Source organism: Tripterygium wilfordii, chromosome 7 (assembly GCF_013401445.1).
Source record: "Tripterygium wilfordii isolate XIE 37 chromosome 7, ASM1340144v1, whole genome shotgun sequence".
NCBI lineage: Eukaryota > Viridiplantae > Streptophyta > Magnoliopsida > Celastrales > Celastraceae > Tripterygium > Tripterygium wilfordii.
Window position 1 is genome coordinate 5,428,575 of NC_052238.1, and position 18,365 is coordinate 5,446,939.

The window sequence follows — 18,365 nt, forward strand, 5'->3', positions numbered from 1 at the left end:
AACCTGACCAACCATTAAAGGGTATGATACATACAATCTTCTGCAGGATCTTCTATGAGAGTGTACCAGGAAAAGTAGTAATTTTTCACCCTAGGTTGATTGTTCTTTTACTTGAATTTATTTCGTTGTATCTGTCTGGTCCTCTACTGTTGTCCAAAAGTAAAGAGACGCATGTTTATTTCTATACACAGTTATTTAAGCTGTATTATAACTCCTTTTCCTCTTATTTTTTTCACAGAAGATTTAACTCCACTGCCATTGTACAATACCCAATCATATCATATTTTGCATCATGTAAGTATGAACACAAAATACGGTATAAAAAACATTGAAAAAATATAAGTGCACAAAATTACTCATGCTTCCTGCTTATTGTCTTCTCCTGTTTGTGAACCAACTCGACTCCTTAGTTCTTCAAAGGCCTTCATGCTTTCTGCGTCAAACCCTCCCGCAAACTGAAATTCATTCATTCCATGTTATTGAGGATTCGCAAGGCCATATTTTTATGAAAGTGAACTTCATCACTTTTGTTTCTCACATGAGGTTTCAACATAAATATATATATATATATATATATATATATATATATATATAGGACTAATGTAGTAATGTACCTGATGAACGCGAAAAGCAAAGCGCACTCCTTGCAGAACCAAAAACTCTCTGTCGGGTTCCTTTTCATGCCCATCCACTGCATCAAGCTCCGATGCTACACGTTTCATGTACTTCCTTGCCAGTTGCACTGATGACAGTTTGATCTGCAACGCAAAATTGTTATATGATCACTTCACAGCGGAATACACTGTTTCTCCCTTTTTTATTTTTATACATCAGATAGACCAATCATTTTACTGAGGCATTTGGTAGGACTAATATCACTGCCCCGATTTCACAAACATGATGGAACTTGTTATGACATTGCGACAATTGCTTGCAAATTTTCAAAGTGTAATTCCAATGTCCCACAGGGCTGGTTATTCAAGGTTTGAAGCATACCTTGCCAACTACGCCTGAATCTGATAACCAATCAACAGGGATCCCAAACTCCCGATAACGTGAAACAGCCATATCCCTTGTACGTAAAAGTGCATAGACACTCTGTTCAACTCTGGCCAAAGAGAGAAATATAAGGCAACAAATCAAGCTACTAAATAAAATTAACGCTTTGGCGAGTTCATCAAACTACAAGTGCAAAAGATACTAGTCTTAAGCTTGCATGAGACTGAGAAAAATGAACATACTTTTCGAGCAATTTGTACATCTTTTTCAAAGCAGCTTCACATGGGAGATTGGGATCATCAACAAAGGACGAAACTTGCTTCTCCAGTTTCATCAAATCCTGATATTCAAAAGCTGCCTCTCTTAATGCATCAGCTTTTCCTTCAGGCCAATCAAAGTGTTTTAGAACTGCCCTTTCATCGACCTAATCACATGCAGACAAATAGGATAGCCAATTAGAATTAGTTATTAAGGAAATGAAGAAAAATATCAAGCAACTAAAAAAGTCCCTAGGCAAAATTATATAGCTAATGAAGTGTTGTACATATGCTCCCATAGAATTAGTTAAATGGAGCTTAGAGTGAGGTGAGATTTCAAGTACACTGGTTGGAGTTATTACAAGACAGTTAACAACAAGGTAATCATCATGGTTTTGTTAAGGGTGACCATTTTTCTTAATTTCCAGTTAGATCATTTGATTATGTAGAAAGGCAAGTTTGAACCATGAGTATGTCTTCTACTTGAGAAGATTTTAGTTACATACCAAGAAAGAGAGTTCCTCATCCAGCCAGCTTACAAAAGCAACTAGATCCTCTATTTTGGTGAAGGAAGCAGCTCGAACTTCAGTAGCCAATGACTGGACAAAGTCACCTTGACTTTCCACATCAGCTTTCACCTACACAAAGTCCATCCAGTTTCTATTTGTTAGATTACTGTCATAAACGCCTACAAAGTACGTCCAATGTAAGCATAAGGAGTGAAATAATAGAAATGTTAACGCACAGCTAAGAGGAATGATGATCTGTTCTCAATCTCCCCAATCATGTTGCTCCTGATGTCTGAAACATTTGATGTTGAAGTAGTCAAAGATGGTGCATCCTTCTTGGCTTCACGTTTCATTAGTGACTGATAGAATTCAACAAGTTCAGGCGAGCGGTGAACTTTATCACCACTTCCTGCACCTTTCAGTAGGCTTCCAGGAGGAGGAGGTGGACGGGGTGGCCCACCAAGTGGTGGTGGCGGTGGTGGGGGTGGAGCCTGTGGCGCCCCACTTGAAGGATTGGTGGTATTTGAGCCAATAGAAGCATCTCCAGATGCATTCGGAGGTGGCCTAGGGACCCTAGGAGGCCTCTTCTCTATGTAGGCAAGTTTCATCTTGCTTATCGATTGAGAATCAACAGCCTTCCCATCACTAGATTGGTCACCTGAATCACCAGAAACAACTGCCTTCTCTTTTATCAGTGCAAGTTTAGGTGGCAAAGTTATGGGTTTCTCTCTGTCTGACTTTGCTCTAGACTCGAAGTTTGCATTGTCACCAAACCTTGCTGCTCGTGCTTGGTCAGATTTTTCTTTTATCTGCTTCTCCCTCTCTAAGGCCAACTTATGCCGGTCTTTGTATGCAGGATATTTTTCATCAAGAACACCTTCAACTGATTTAGACATCAGTTTGAATGATGATGCAACAGAATTCAGTGAGTCACCAGGTGAGACTTGTGTCCTAATAGGTGGAAGATTTGGCGTTTCAGGAGAATCAGTTGGATCTTGCTCCATGATCCCAAAAGAAGTGATGCCTACGCTATCACTCGTATTCCTTAGCATCAAGGCTTCTAATGGACCCCTAGGCCTATGGCTTATGCTTGTCCTGCTAGGAGAACCTCCAGAAAAGGATCTGGCCGGAGATGAAAGGGCACTGGAATCGTCTTTGCTTCTGCCCCATTTCTTCAGCTTTTGGATTAAACTAGGCTTCTTACTGAGACTACTGTATCTACTAGTGGAACTATCAATCGAAGCATTGTCAAAATCCTCACTTCCCGGAGAGGATGGGTGAGAGAAGTTGCTTTCAAGATCCGTGTCTCCCTGCCCACGTTCTGATCCTGCATACTCTAACATGAGCTGTTTAGCCCTCTCTTGGGATCTGGGGCTTCGACTTTTGTTGAGATCACGGGCTGAAATTTTTCCAGCAGGTGTTTGGTTGTTCCGGGATTCAAACCTCAAGCATGCATTGACCCAACGAAGGTATACTAGCTCTTCAACTTCACTGAACCTGTTCATTTGAAGTCCTTCCACTTGCTTTAACAGGTCTTCATTTGCATGCCTTAAATTATTAACCTCTTCTCTAGCTTTAGCAACCATTTCAGTCTGTCACAATCCAATTTAAGGCAAAGTGAGAACAATAATAAGCATAAGTGCACTCTAGCCCCCTAAAAATTTACAAACTTGTTGAATGAAATTTCATAATCACTTCACTATTTAAGAGTCACACCAAATTATTTCTTTTAAAAATCCCGCCTTACAAAGATTCATGATGCAGAAACATGCTACTTGAGCAATACAGCAAGCACATAAAACAGGTGGTCGCCACAAAATAAAATTCATAAAGTGTTTTTCTGTCTTAAAAGGATCTTGATAGTTTTCCCCGGTGGCTTCATGAGTATGCAGCTGTTGTACTCATTCTAACAAAAACATGGGAGCATTTCTTGTATTGTACAAAACCGTACATAGAAAAACAAAAAATGCATGGCAAAGAGACTAGAGAGCGAGTTAAATGACGACACTAGACCTCTCCTCAATTTAAGGAGAAGAAAACTCACAGAAATATCTACAGAAGTAAGTCCAGCTTTTACCTCTGTCATATTGGCGAGGGTTGCTATTTTAGATTCAGCAGCATCCAGTTTGATGGTCAACTCCCTCTTTTCGTGTTGCAGCTCTTTATTTTTCCTTTTAAGCTCCACCACTTCAACCTCTAACTCCTTCACAGCCTTCAGCTTCTTTTCAATCTCAGCATCTTTCTTGATGGTTTCTTCTTCTTTCGTCTGCAAACTTGAAACTTGTTGTTTGAGCAACAATAGCTGGCCTTTAGTCTGATTAGCATCAAGCTGAATTTGTCTCTGAAGCTCCTTGATCTTGCTCCTTGCCACTTCCAGCTCCTTCCTGGCAGAGGCTCCTTGAGCAATCTCTTCTTGAAGCTTCTTCCTCTCAGCCTGCAAGGAGTTTATGGTAATATTCAGCATGTCAATCTCCACTGTCTTGATCTTGACCTGCCTCTGCAACTCGGCAATATCAGACTCCTGTTCTTTCAATCCATAGTACTCGAGCAGTTCACCTTCAAGCTTCACCTCCCTCTCCTCCAATTCTTTTACAAGGTTCTGCAATCTCTCCAGTTCACTTGCATTGTTAGCCATTTCAGTTTCATAAACTTTGTCTTTCTCCAAATTATTGAACTTATCACTGGGTAGTGGATATTCAATTTCTCCAGATAAAAGATCTTCGAATTCAGGTAGCATATCATCATCGTCAGTAAAAAGTGGATCACTATAAGTCCGGTTGAATACGCTACTGATCAGTTTCACCTCTTCTTCCTCCTCTTCTTCCATGCCCTACAGTACATAAGACACTTCACTAATAAGTGGAAAATAAAGGATAGTCTATGATATCTATGAAATATACGAAAGATTGCCCACTACAACAGATAGCAAAAGGAAATGCTAAAATTATTGACGGTGTCATATATACTCACGTCGTTCTCTTTGATACATTTATCAGAACATGTGAACTGCTCTTTATCTTCCCGTTCAAGATGATGCTGTTGCAAGCGTGCTTCACCATTTTCTGGATTTCAGTTTCAACAGTACAAAGGAATTAAGTGACAAAGACAATAGCAAGATGGAATGTTCATATTCTGCTTAGCAAATTGACATAAAGGTATGCCAGTTTTTTCCCAAAAAGCTGAAACCAATGAAGAAAGTTGTAGCTTGTTTCTAATAGAACTAGGGAAATCAAAATAATAATAATAAAAAGTGACGACAAAAGAGCAAACAGAATTAGGTACCTGTAGGCTTGGTAGATAACCTTGAACCCTTGACGTTCTGCTGCTTAACTACAAAAGCTGCAATTGAAGCAGCAACCAGGAAACCTAACCTTAGAATCATGTATGTATTGCTGACTGGAATTCTTTTGCCTCCAGCCCACTATATCCACAGCCTAGTTCCAAAACAATATCCATCCGTTTCTACCTTCCCCCATAACTGAGGGTTCAATCCATCTGGGTCCTGGAAATGCAACGGCAGGTACCCAGAATCTGTAATTGTGTAAAACTGAGCAAGGCAATCCTGGTGCAACTCTAAGAAAGACCAGGTTGGAAAATTTGCAGTTATATCCCAATTTATTGCCACATCCAACTATATACATTTTCTCATAGTCAGCAAGACCATCTTATCTGGTTTATACACCTTTCAAGGAATATTTGGTCTGAAACAAACAAATTCATGATAATATGAAATTATGAATTCCAGCACAAACTCTCATGCTAAGAGCTACAGCAACCACCAATAACTAGTGGCCCGTTTTGCGCCAGAAAGGACTCTACAATTTACTTATGGATGTATCCTGCATCTTACCACTCTCGGCTTACAGTTATATGAACTTCAAGCAAAGACAAAAACAAAGAAACTGAAATGGACTTTTGACACAGTAAATTTGAGCAAAAGACCGAAAGTACCTTAGCACCTTTTTTCGTCTCTTTAATGACCATATCCATCATGGGTCAAGACTTAAGAGGACAAATAATATACACCATTACACCGCCCCATAAATAAGCTATTATCTGCCCATTTTAGCTAAGTAAATTGTAAGTCAAAAGGGTGGATAACCCAACTACCCATAAAACAAGATAAGAAAGGTAGATGAGTTTGCTTAAAAGGTAAGCCTAAAATTTAATTCCCAGCCACTTGCTTAATGGACAGAAGCACAGGTGCAAAAAATAGCCAAGCAAATGTAGATAAGCCGAAGCTTTTTGTGTGATTGACGGCCAATTCACATATAAGCCCTTTTTGGCTTTTCTCCGAGAGTTTAGTTCTCTTATGCTTTTGGGTCCACCATCCTGCCACTCTGCTTGGAGGTTTCTGGATGGCAGATATATGGGAAGCTATGATATGGTTAGTCTATACAATTGAAAGAGCTAACTTAGATTATCACTAGGAGTAAACCCTAAAACAAAATGAAAGTTGAACCACTAACAATCTATCTAAGAGGAGAAATGGCAGGTGGGTACAGACAAAATGGATGGAACATTCGGACTTCACTGATTGGCCGGGAAATTTGCTGGGGTAAACTTTTCAATGTTGAATAGATTCAGTTTTTTTTTAATAACAAAACTAACACCATAAAATGGTATTGGGCTCCACTACTACCATAGCAGCCAAACTATTATCCACAGCATCCAGTGGTTCAGAAGGGCTCTCTTAAAAGGGACTTCATTTTCTTAGCGTTCGTCGTGATGCGACCGAAAACCAAAACAATGAAATCAATAATAATCACACAAACACGAGGCGCGTAATACATCATTGAATCTAAGACCTCCATTTACAGAGATGCTGCAGAGTAAATAATTGAAATTGCAGATAAAACCAAAATTATATTAAGAAGTAAATAGAAACCCGCGTGGAGCATACCTGACGGCGAAAACTATACTCTCGATGTGGCTGCTTGGAGAGGAACCGCAACATCTTGTGTGCAACTACGGCCGGAGATTTGCAGCGCCAAAAGCTAGTACTTTTTTGAATGCGATGGTGCTTGGTCCGAAGTACCCACAACGAAGTTACTGTTTTATCCATCTTTTATTTTGTATAGGCAATGTGGGTGAAAAACATGTAAATAGGGCTAGCAAAACTTTGTTCGGTCCGAATGATTGAATTTATTAGACCCGGATTAAACTGAACATAAATTATACGCCCGAAATCTGAGTCTAAACACACAAATTTTGTCCGATTTACTTGTTACAAGCCTCCAAACTTACTCTCCAATCCCACTCCAGTTTATGACACAGAAAAATGGTTTCTAATTGTCACTCGCCAGCACAAGCTCAATGAAAAATGGATGCACATACAACAGCTCTGCAGCTGCTTGGTTTATTTACATATGAGAAAACATGCAAACACAAATTTACCACAAGCCTAAAAATCACCATCCCGATATCAACAAGCATTCGGAGTTGAAATTTATCGTATGGCAAAACTAAATAAATAAAATATCTTATACAGCCCACACTAAATCTTTCCGAAGCAATCACCGGATTAGCTCTGTCGTCGGGATCAAATATTCAAGATTGATCATCCCACTCCCATCTACGTCTAACCTCCTCAAGAATCTTAGCACAGGCTTGGCTTTTCCTTGCTTCATCCTCCACCCAAGATCTGCAATCATATGACAAAGGGAACCCCCAATTAAGTAACATTCCAGCATTTACTTATTTAACGGAAGCAATGTCCTGAAGTATAACCATCTGCATTCCCTCCAGAAAAACATAAAACACATGTTAAAGCTATTGGTAAACTGTTCCATTAAATTGTTAAAGGAAAAGGAATAAACTTTGATTTTATAACTTTGTTAACAATTTTTAAGGAAAGGCCACAAGTATTGGTGTCCTTTCTTGCAAACTTTGTTACCACTGTCACACGAACAAACTGGCACAATTAAGATCAAGAACCAAGCATACAATGGTTGTAGAAAAGGTAAAGGCACACGTCATTGTTACCTCTTCTATGTTCGATGAGAATGACTCTCACTTACTGCTTACTCCTATAAACAAACGCCATGGTATGGAACACAAATACAGTCCTTTACAAATGGCATCACATAAGAGCAAAATAAACTTAAATCTAAAAGCACAAGGACAAGGAAAATTTCGATAGCTACACAATTAACAATGATACGTCTGTTCAAGTGATTAACTTTGCTCTATGTAATTTTGCTCAAAGATTTAAGTGTATTGTTTACCTTAGAATCTGAAGTGCTTCATTCTCAGCTTCCAATATAGATTTTGCATCAAGCAGTCCTTCCTGCTTGGTCTGCAATTCAGTGAGCATCTCTAGTAAATGACACTTCTCCAACACATAGATGGCCCTCTCCAAGGAAAGCCTTTTTGACATCTCATCAACCTCCTCTTTCAGACGGAGAAGCAGCTACCTCTGACAGTCCATGGCTGCATTCTCCTTTAAGTACTCAGCAAAAATCTTATCTTGGACAATTTTCTCCTGCTCCAAATCATGAACAGCAGCAAGATAAATCTTCTCAACCTCAGAACCATGGATTTTTACCTCTTGTAGCTTCTCGTCCCAAAAAGCCTCTACATCTCCTCTGTCAAGTAACTCAGTCCTGATCTCTTCCATCTCAGCTTGCCTTGAATACAGCTCTGCTTCTAGTCTTAATAATTCTGCATGAGCAGCGTCTGACATCCTCCCACTTGTCAATGCTACAGCTGCTTGTGCTTTTGTCGAAGGTCTGAATGGTTGAAACCACCTGCTCTTTCCTGAAAAAGTATCTTTTCAGCATGGGTCGATCAACCTGTTTAAGGTATGAACTGCATTTTTCTATATTTTCATAATGGTGTGACTATGAAAACTACTTTATTTTTGCCTTTAAATCATGGGCTCACATATGCACATGGCACCCCAAAAAAAAAGCCATGGGGTTTGCTGGCAGTAAACACAGTTTTATTCCTAAATTCTAATATTAAATATTTTAAGGTATTGATAAGTGAAAGTGTTCATACGTCTTCTTGAGATCAAAGAACACCTATCTTCGATTTTATGCGCACACACACGCAAAAATATGATTGCAGGCACTAAATAATATGTTTTACAGCACCTACAATATCTACTAATTTATTTAATCAGCAAAGAACTGTAACATAATAGCAAATGGGGTTAAAGAAAGGGAGTTATGCTACCAAAAACTTTTCTGATTATGCTCATATCCTCAGCCAACATGTCCATAAAAAGCCCTGACATTGCATCCAGTCTAATCTCCTTCATATCCATGTAACACACTTTTGTTCTTGATATCTGGACTGCACATATGTCAGGTTTTAAAAACTATGACAGACTGACAAACAATTGGTTTAAACTATCTTTCTAGTTGATTGCAGACTCAATAGAATACGATAACATATTTCAGATTCATGATACCTGTTCCTTCAATCCTGACACAAATTCATACTCCAATTGGGCTTTCCAGCTAATCAGATCCTGTCGAGAGATATACCTACACCCAATAGATATTTTATGAAGTCAAAAAAGCTATAAAGATGTAGCAAAATTCTAGTTGCTTGGTGTGTCATACCTTCCAGGGTAAAAACAGGAGCACCCTTGCCCTTCTGAACTGTCGAAACCAGAACCATTCTTTGATAACTTACTAGGAATGACACCAGCCTCTGCTAAAGCTGCAATCCAGAAGCTAAAGTCAGTTCATATACATCAAAAGAACATTCTTGACAGCACATAAATGAGGATCAGTTCTTACCCTGGATAGATTCAAAATCAGGGTCATCGATACCCATATCATCAAATGCAGTAGTTACGGACCCAGAGAGTAATACAGATGGGACAATTTTATGTTTTGGATTCCTATATATGAAGCAAGAAGACCATTAAGCAAGACCATCTAAGAAATTATGGCACATGAATAATTAAAGTCAAGTTATCTTCAAATCAGGTGCATAGAACTCTTAACACCTTTCCAACAGGGAGTTTATACGTACTAGCCATCTTGCATATTCCCTTCTAGTACATAATTCATCAGCTCTTACATCATCCTCAATGATCTGTACAGCTCAATCACAGTTCAGGTATTCATGCTCAGAATTGGACCAAAAATCCATTAACATCAGTATATATTGTGGCTAAATAATCTTCTTTTTCTTTCTCTTTATTTTCCGTTATTTTTTTAATTATCATTTTATTATGAAAAGATGAGACAAAGCAGTAGAATTCTAAGGCATAGTGCCATTAAACTGTTTATTATTATTTTGAACAGAAAAAAAAATATCAATAAAGGCACCACAGGAAAACCAAGAAAAATTTCTTTAAAATGCATACAGTAGTCATAAACAACAGGATGGTAGGATCAATTAGGAATTGTTGTAAGAAAGAAAATAAAAATCACAGAAAGGACCAATACTGTTATGGGGTTTGAGGTTGTATCGAGAACATCAACATGTTCATTACAAATTTCTTGCAAAATAGAGTAAACTTTTAAAAGCCAAACCTTCAATTTCTTCAACAAGGACAGAGCCTCCTGTTGGGTGGAATCCACAGCAACTGACAATCCAACACGTTCAAGCTTCTCCGTGAACACTAAAGTAAAATTACTTGTCGGATTGACCAATATCAAGAAGACAAGAGCATAGATTTACTACATAGACTTTCTTGTGTAGGAAAAAGATTGAAAGCTGGATGGGTTAACCATAGGCAGCGGTTTAATATGCTTATTTTCTCCCATGCATATGCGCGCTTCAAATATTAATTTTGAAATTTTATGTCCAATTAGCAAATAAATGCCAAAAAGAGGAGCTTTGATGATGACACTGAGTCAATGATGCCAATTTCTAAATTGAAACGTACTTTACTTTGCTTGTAAGTGTAGCTCTGTACAACCATGGAAGTTGTAGTTCAAGAAACAAATCATTCCATATAACATCGATATTTACTTGGTGGACATCCATTCACTTCCACTTATCAGTTATACATACGCATCTTCAAGGTGCAAATTGAGCATTGGTCTCATAATTGTACAGTAAACCAAATGACTGGACTCAAATAATACTAATTAAATCAACAACTATCCCAAAGATCATTGCCAAATTTAACTAAAAGGTATAAACTAAAGAGGCATTGCAAGAGAACTAGGATTGAGCATACCTGAAGATGCAGCAGTTTCTCCAGTAAATTCATGTATGGGCTCGGGCCTTGCCTGAGGCACCGATGTGTATGCATCGGACGCACAAGAATCATTTGTTTCTATCTGGCTAGATTTGTCTTTGTCTGTACTTAATACTTGATACAAACTATTCAATGGGCTACCAAAACGAAGCCTAAAACCTGAAAGTAGAAAACCAGTGCATGATGCTTAAATTCCAATCCAGTAGATGTCACCCCCATGAAACTAAAAGATATTTAAGAATAAAATAGCACATTATTCACTAGTCAGATACACAACATTAGTGGAGCACCAATAATTGCTCAAATGAGTAACAAAGAACATTGACCTTCACTGCCAAATATATAATGGAAAATTGACTCACGAAAAACGATTAAGAATTTATGAGCGATAAAATATCGAATGACCTTTCGTTGATAGCGAGAAGTAGGCAATTGCTGCAAGTAGAACAGCCATCGAAATCCCAATGCCCCCAACCACAAATGTAGATAACCCTACTGTCAGAGAAAAAATTTTCAGGTCCAATTTGAGTACAATATACAGATTAAGTACTATAATCCAATAACCGACAGTTGGGGGAAAAAAGATATAAACAGGACTACCTTTCTTCTCTCTTTGGTTGCTCCGAAGAGAAGCTTCGGAAAAGGCCCAACTGTTGTGATCCTCGGTCGCATTGGGGCCAAAAGAGAATCCGGAGATCGTACGGCATCGGAGAAGGAGGGTACCGTGCGTGGCTACGGAGAAGAGAGAAGAATTGGGTGCCGATGAAGAAGATGACATTTCATGGAGCTACTCAGGAGTTGGTGTCGGCTTTGGGGATTGTTGATACGATCAATGTGCCCGCTATACTTCGTCTGAACTCAAGGATTTTTTTAAAAAAATTAACTAATAAAAAACTGAAAAACAAAGGAAAAAAAAATACAAAGACGGTGGTTATTACCAGACACTCTCAAAAATATCTCATCAAATACTTTGACAATGTACAAAATTTCCCCTTAATTCCAAACCAGACATGTAACCTGAATTCAGCCCAACCTTCCTAGCACAATGCTCAATCGTCTTGATGAGAACCAAGAAAAGACAAGTCCTAGTTAGTTTAATTTCCTACATTATTAGTATTTACTTCAAATTAATATTTGTTTAATATTTATGTTTTTATTGATATTTTCTTTTAATTAGTATATCTAAGGAGTTAAGTTTCCATTAAGGTATAAAGTAGTTTTCTATGTAGTTTTTTATATAGTTTGAGTAGATTTTGAATTATTTGCTTTGCCTATATAAGCTGATATAGTTATATTTATTTTTAACAATCAAAGAAATTAAACAAAATCGATACTTGTTTTCAAAACTAAGAGATTTCTCTCAACTTTATTGTTCTTAATTATGTTAAGTTCAAGATTTTCATCATTAATGTTCTCATTGAGAGTCCAGGTTCGGAGACGGGCACTATCGTAGGCGCGTCTACCCCATAACTCATTCTTTTGTGGAGTTGGGTTAGCAAACAGTGGACCGTGTCCATTGTGAGCAGATTAGAAAAAAGAAAAAATGTCATAAAAACAGAGAAAAATAAGGTCATTAAAAAGTAAATGATATAGCCAGTGTCATGCACGAGGTAGTGCATGCTCCCAAAGGAAAATGATTGATGAAAATCTCACATCAAAAGATGATGGGTTTAGAGTTTACCTTTTAAGGGAAGAAAAATCTCATATTGTTAAAATGAGTTTTCAATGAGTTAGACCCAAACTTGTAACGCTAAACTTAAGCCTCCATCCCGTGTGACGACTGACGGGTATTCATCACATCCTCATAACTCAGATGGCAGCAGCTACAGCCTACAGGTACAATCACCCTTTGCTGGTCTCCATAGTTACCGAAATCACTCATCACTCTAAAAATTGGAACATCTACCGGCAGAAAAGCCAAAATATGCATTCCATGCTATAAAAAAGTAAAGACTTAAAGATTTGATACCCTTATTTTCCGGACAGTCGGAAGTAAAAAGCTGAAAAGCTACAGCTTATAGTCTAAATCTGCAGCAAAGGGGTGGCCAGCCACGCTTAAGATCCATTTCAAAATAACTGCACCACCTAGGACGCGCGACTTGGCATGGCCCTACCTCGACCCCTTCCAATATAGCCATAGCCTCTTCCATAGTATGATCCACGAGAACGGCCACCACGCAGAGGCCCACGGCCACCGCGATTCATTGAAAAGTCGCCAAAAGTCTGCATCCATAGAGCAGACGATGATTATCAATAAAGTTACCCCACCTTGTGGAACTGAAAAACCAAAAAGACAAAAAACCTCTTTGTCTAACTTCATTTGCTCGGAGAATCTGATTCTTCCATTTTGTGTGTCACGATCAAGTGCATTGCTTGAGAGAGAATCAAAGAAGTCATCCTTATTATAAACAGGCTGTGGAAAAAAAAGAAAATTAAGAACAACTAAGTAGGGAAGGGAAAGAAACAGAAATTTATCTCTACCACAGTACAGAAGAGTGAACAAGATAACATCACCTTGAGCACAGTCTTAGGTATTTCACCATCTGCTTCGTCCTGAGGATCATTTTCATAACTAATTCTTTTATCTTCTCCTATGTCCATTGACGGCGATTTATTACTCTTACCAAGATGACCCCATACCTCATCCTTCTTGAATTTCTCATTCATTGCAGTGAAATCAAAATCCTCAGTGAATGTTGTGACATGACGCGAGCTCTGCACACAAATGATCATTGTATACTAGTCAACTCCCCTATTAAATATCGTTTGCATCAAACAGAAAATAATTGTGCTAAACAAAATTTGTCAACGGAAAACTTTCTCAGCATTCATATAGAACTCACGAGAAAGACAAATTTACACCATCAATTCCATATTATTATAAAATTACACAATATCCTACTTACCCCAGTTCCTCTTCCTCGTTCACGCCCTCTGTAACCATGACGATTTTGGAAAGGATCCCCATTCAGCTGGAGAAAAGATAAGAGGAAAAGAGCTTTAAAAAATATATTCTAAAAAGATCCATAAAAGAGGCAAACACACACTGTGCACAAGGCTCTCACAAAACTGCATTCCCTAAACTAATGCAGAAAACACTTTGTCTATTGCCCACCTGAAAGAATGAATTCAATGAATCATATGATTCTCCAGCTTAAAAAGCAAGATTGCAGACCTTAGCAATTTCCTTAACAGTAAAACCATCATTTGAGACAAAAGGAATAATGAAACATACAATTCTTTGATGCAAACAAAGGTCACTAAACTGAAGGGGGCCAGTTAGAAGTACAGGGACCACAAAATCCAAAAGATAGTCCCTCGAGATACAAATCCTTAACTGAACATCATTATTTATTCACAGGGAGCATTCTACAATCCCGCTAAGCAACAAGTAGACAACATTGACAGCATATCAGGTGTCATCACTGACAGCATTCACAATACTGCATGTAAGTATTTGAAAAAACAATGTCTGATGAGCATTTTAAAATTAACCTTGCAAACAATGCACAATCAATGTGCATGTAACCGCTTGTGCAAAGCCTACAAACACATCAATACACATATGAAGAATGTCTTGTACGGTAACTGTTATGTCAATATGCACACGTGTATGCTGGGAGCACCTTCTGACTAGCCCGCTGTGCTGGTGGCAGAGGCAGTATAGGAGGCTGAGGTTCTGCCACAACAGGTGCTGGTGTTTCTGATGGTGATGATGAGGACACTTGAACCACTTCCACATCTTTATGCACTGCTTGCACAGATTGAGATAAAGCAGGTGCAGAAGTAGACCGAGATTGCAAAAGTTGACCTGGGGTTATCAACACAGGTGTTGGTGTATCTGCGCGAATAGAATTAGACATCCCAACAATAGAAGACATAGGTTGGGAAGAGCCTTGATATGGCAAAGTTGAAACAGTAACTTGATTAGCCTTATTAGAGATGGGAGGCATGACGGCATTTAATTCTGGACCAGAAGTTGTCAAAATTGATTGCGATGGTAAGCTTCCACTTAGTGTGACTGCAGGAAGGGCAGAATTAGGAGCCTTATTAGGCATCAAACTCGGCAATGTTTCAGATGCTAATGTAGCAGATGGTACCGGAGGTAAAGTTGACGGCAAAGCTGATGGAGGCAAGGAAGTGGGTAACAAATTAAGGGAACTTGTGCTGGTTGATATTAAAGGAGAAGAAACTTCCTGCAACTTTGAAGCGTGTACATTTGAGACTGGCAAGTTTTGCACTCCAGTGGGTAAAGAAGTATTAAAATTCGGATATTGCATTGGCTGTTGCATTGATGGAGGCATTGACAGTCCTGGTGGAGGTCGTAGCATAGATTGTTGGTGCAAATGTGGAAGCCCATTTGGAGGACCATAATACCCTTGCCAATACATTGGCATGGCAAGCCCACCAGCAGTTGCACTTGCAGGAGAAGGAGAGGCTCCCCATGTACCTAAATTCCCTCCAGGTTGATATAAAGGCAGCCCACCTTGGAAATTTGTACCTGGTAGTCCCACTTGTTGATTATGTGCATTAAGATCGGTCAAAGACCCACTAACAGCAGAGGGCACGCTTGTAGATGTTGGGCGAGGATAGTGAGACTGCACAAGAGGTTTAAAATTAATTCATAGTGACAATAACTTGATTTGATGCATCATGCAACTAAAATATCTCTTCCTTCTAGTTACCTGAATGATAGCTGGATCATTGTTTATAGATGTTGTAGGTTGAACAGGTGGAGAAGATTTCACCTGTAAATCCTGCAAAGGCAATCAAATACAGGATGGCAAGGGTTGTTAAATACAACATGTTGCTCTGTCGATTGAAGCTACAACTATTTATGAACATGACCATCAAAAAAATAAACCATGCTCCTTTTGCAAGTAACAACATCTAAACATTATGAGCACTAAATACTCAAAAAAAAAAAATCACTAACACGCCGTGCATTCAGTGACTAAGCTGATAAGCTACATAATAATGCTAGAAAAATTAGCAAACTGTTTAGTTTATGCATATATGACCACTTTGCAGATCATACATTTTTCATTCAAAACACAATAATTAAACAACTTAAAAAATACATTGTATTTGAATAGAAATGTCAACATAATAACCTCCAGCTCATACTCGATTAAAACAACCAACTTCTCAATCTCTTTTTCTCTTTTTTATTTTTGTAGTAACCTATTTATTATGTATGATGAATATGATTTTGCCTGTGTCACACATAATAATCATCAGATGAGAACTATCATAACGGAGATTTCCTTGTCCAACACTTGCTCATAAGCTTTGAAATATTAACCATCACTGGATGGAATACATTATGCTTTGTCCGTTTGTTTCCGATAATAATCATCAGACAAAAACTACCATAACGCTTGTCAGATGCCAACTCCTGAAACAGTTAAAAATCCTAAATGTCTGCTTATAAAATACCTTGATGTCACTTCCACGGAACAATATGTATTCATAAACTTTGTCACTTGGCGGGACCTGTGGACCGTCCTTTTTCCTTCCCTCGGTTCCAAATGATCTCACTACCATAATAAAACTACTAATGAGCACCAGACATAAAATTCAAAATAGTATGAAATTGTAACAACGGTAAAAAACAGGAAATCTTATATCCAAAATCAATATTCACTATATAGTCCACATTATCTCCAACCTAGATTCAACCGTATAAGAAATGAAGTGCTTACCAAAAAATAAATTATTAAAACTTTAAAAGAAATCAATGAAACAACAAAGTAAGTTAAGAACTTAAAACTAAGGTCAAAAATTCCACAATACCATAAATCTTGGAAATCTTCAGAATGAAATGTCAATTGAGATTCTAACTAATCAATTTCAAGCGAAAAGAATAGGGAAAGCATGAAGGCCTCGAGCATACCTTGTGTATACATCCCACTAACATATACTCAAAATGAGGGAGTAAAAAGTAAAGGGTAAATTACATATGCAATTCAATTTACAAACCCAAGTTAACAAGTCAAGTAAAGGATAATACAAGTGATTTAAGCACCCAAGTGTGTATGAACTTCAGAAAATTCATTACAAAACAAGTCAAAGGAGCAAATCATGACTTTTTTTGCAAACTAATTCGTGGTTAATATACATTAGTTAAAATATGTACAGCTAATTAAATAAATAAAAACCATGAATTCAACGATCTTTCAACAGTGAAATTAAGAAAAAGAAAGCACAGTGAGGTAACAGTAAATCTAAAAGCCACACCTCTAGATCCACAAACCCATCAAAATAACGAGCTAAGCCCACAGAAAAAAACCACCAAAATTAAGAAACAAAAAAATATAACAAGAATGATGTTGGACTGTATAAGAAAAACGATACCGTTTCTCAATCCAATGCTGGACTCCTCGGTGTTGATATTATAAAGCACACCCTCATATCTGATCTCGCTCTTCGATGTCAAGCTTATCAAGCTCCCAATGTAAGAATCCGCCGCCGAACTCGATCTTGTTGCGGAACCCGGACCGGAACTAGGATTCTCAGTAGCCATAGTCGATCTCTTCACTCTATTCACAGACGACGTACATGCATGTGTTTGTAACTCGCCAAAGAGAGAATCTTGAAGTCAAAGGATAAAGAGAAAATCAGAAATTAGGGTTTAGGAAATTTGGGGTAGGGGGTTGTGATCATCGGTTTCTGTTTGCGGAATGAAAGATCTTGTATTTCTGCCTAAGTGTGCAAATGAGTCATTATTGAGTGACAATAATTTTGTATGTCGCTGACTAAAGATAGAGGTCTTGTGTTGTAATCTCACCTTTACTAAATATTTATAAGGAGATGTGTGGGCTTAGTCTGTCCTTATATGGCCTTGATTTATGCTTACTACGTAGAGCCTCTTGACACCTATATTTTCAAAGGCTTGATTTAATGATATATCGTATATTGTATTTATACTTATAATAAAGTGTAGCCACATCATCAGGTTTGGACTCTTTGGTCTTTTAAGTAAGAATTTCAGGATTTTTTTGTCTCAAAAGCCGGTGCTTTTATACTTTTATTTTTCTTTTCCTTGCTAAATATTAAAGAAAATAATACACCATTTTATATTTGTTAGTTATATCTCCTATTAAAAATAGGACAACTCTATCTATACTAGTCAATTGAAATTTGTGGACCATCACGGCATCACACGAAAATCTTCTAAAGTTGGCAAGTATTAGATAGAGCGTTTTTTTTTTTTTCACAATGGGATTCGCAGTCATTATTTTGGGTATGCTGGGTGAAAACATGAGATTTACATATCACAAACTACTCAAATAAATTTATGAAAAATTGATGAGTGAACTCATGTCTTCGGAGAGGATTGAACCCTGATAGAAAATGCATAACTAGTATGCACTTTATCATCAAGGCCAACATTATCATTGGTAAATTCTAAATAGGGTGGATGATTTT

At 37.9% G+C, this 18,365-nt stretch overlaps 3 protein-coding genes across 6 annotated transcripts; all 3 read right to left on the reverse strand.

Annotated features, from left to right (window-relative positions):
* Nucleotides 1–201: 201 nt before the first annotated feature.
* On the reverse strand, nt 202–6,777 carry LOC120001238 (protein CHUP1, chloroplastic). Of its 4 annotated transcripts, none has more exons than XM_038849460.1 (10): nt 6,669–6,777; nt 5,048–5,267; nt 4,736–4,827; nt 3,843–4,595; nt 2,002–3,357; nt 1,763–1,894; nt 1,242–1,423; nt 997–1,108; nt 615–758; nt 202–455 (listed from the first exon to the last, which is right to left on the reverse strand). In XM_038849460.1, exons 2-10 carry the CDS (start codon nt 5,145–5,147, stop codon nt 357–359), a joined length of 2,970 nt encoding a protein of 989 aa, XP_038705388.1. In that variant the 5' UTR covers nt 5,148–5,267; nt 6,669–6,777; the 3' UTR covers nt 202–356. The 4 variants fall into 4 exon arrangements, with proteins under 4 accessions (XP_038705388.1, XP_038705387.1, XP_038705385.1 ...); XM_038849459.1 differs by having other exon boundaries at nt 5,048–5,296; nt 6,669–6,685; XM_038849457.1 differs by lacking the exon at nt 6,669–6,777 and adding an exon at nt 5,717–6,464 and having other exon boundaries at nt 5,048–5,466.
* Nucleotides 6,778–7,093: 316 nt separating this feature from the next.
* LOC120001735 lies at nt 7,094–11,788 on the reverse strand. The gene is made up of 11 exons (XM_038850181.1): nt 11,535–11,788; nt 11,340–11,429; nt 10,914–11,093; nt 10,261–10,349; nt 9,729–9,817; nt 9,517–9,620; nt 9,337–9,436; nt 9,183–9,258; nt 8,945–9,059; nt 7,993–8,524; nt 7,094–7,409 (listed from the first exon to the last, which is right to left on the reverse strand). The coding sequence occupies exons 1-10, from the start codon at nt 11,710–11,712 to the stop codon at nt 8,178–8,180; spliced, it is 1,368 nt and encodes a 455-aa protein (XP_038706109.1). The 5' UTR covers nt 11,713–11,788; the 3' UTR covers nt 7,094–7,409; nt 7,993–8,177.
* A 1,107-nt stretch (nt 11,789–12,895) lies between these two features.
* LOC120002674 (protein decapping 5-like) lies at nt 12,896–17,652 on the reverse strand. Its single transcript, XM_038851436.1, has 8 exons — nt 17,292–17,652; nt 16,374–16,474; nt 15,620–15,691; nt 14,561–15,532; nt 13,841–13,906; nt 13,449–13,649; nt 13,237–13,347; nt 12,896–13,157 (listed from the first exon to the last, which is right to left on the reverse strand). The coding sequence occupies exons 1-8, from the start codon at nt 17,458–17,460 to the stop codon at nt 13,020–13,022; spliced, it is 1,830 nt and encodes a 609-aa protein (XP_038707364.1). The 5' UTR covers nt 17,461–17,652; the 3' UTR covers nt 12,896–13,019.
* Between the last annotated feature and the right edge of the window lie 713 nt (nt 17,653–18,365).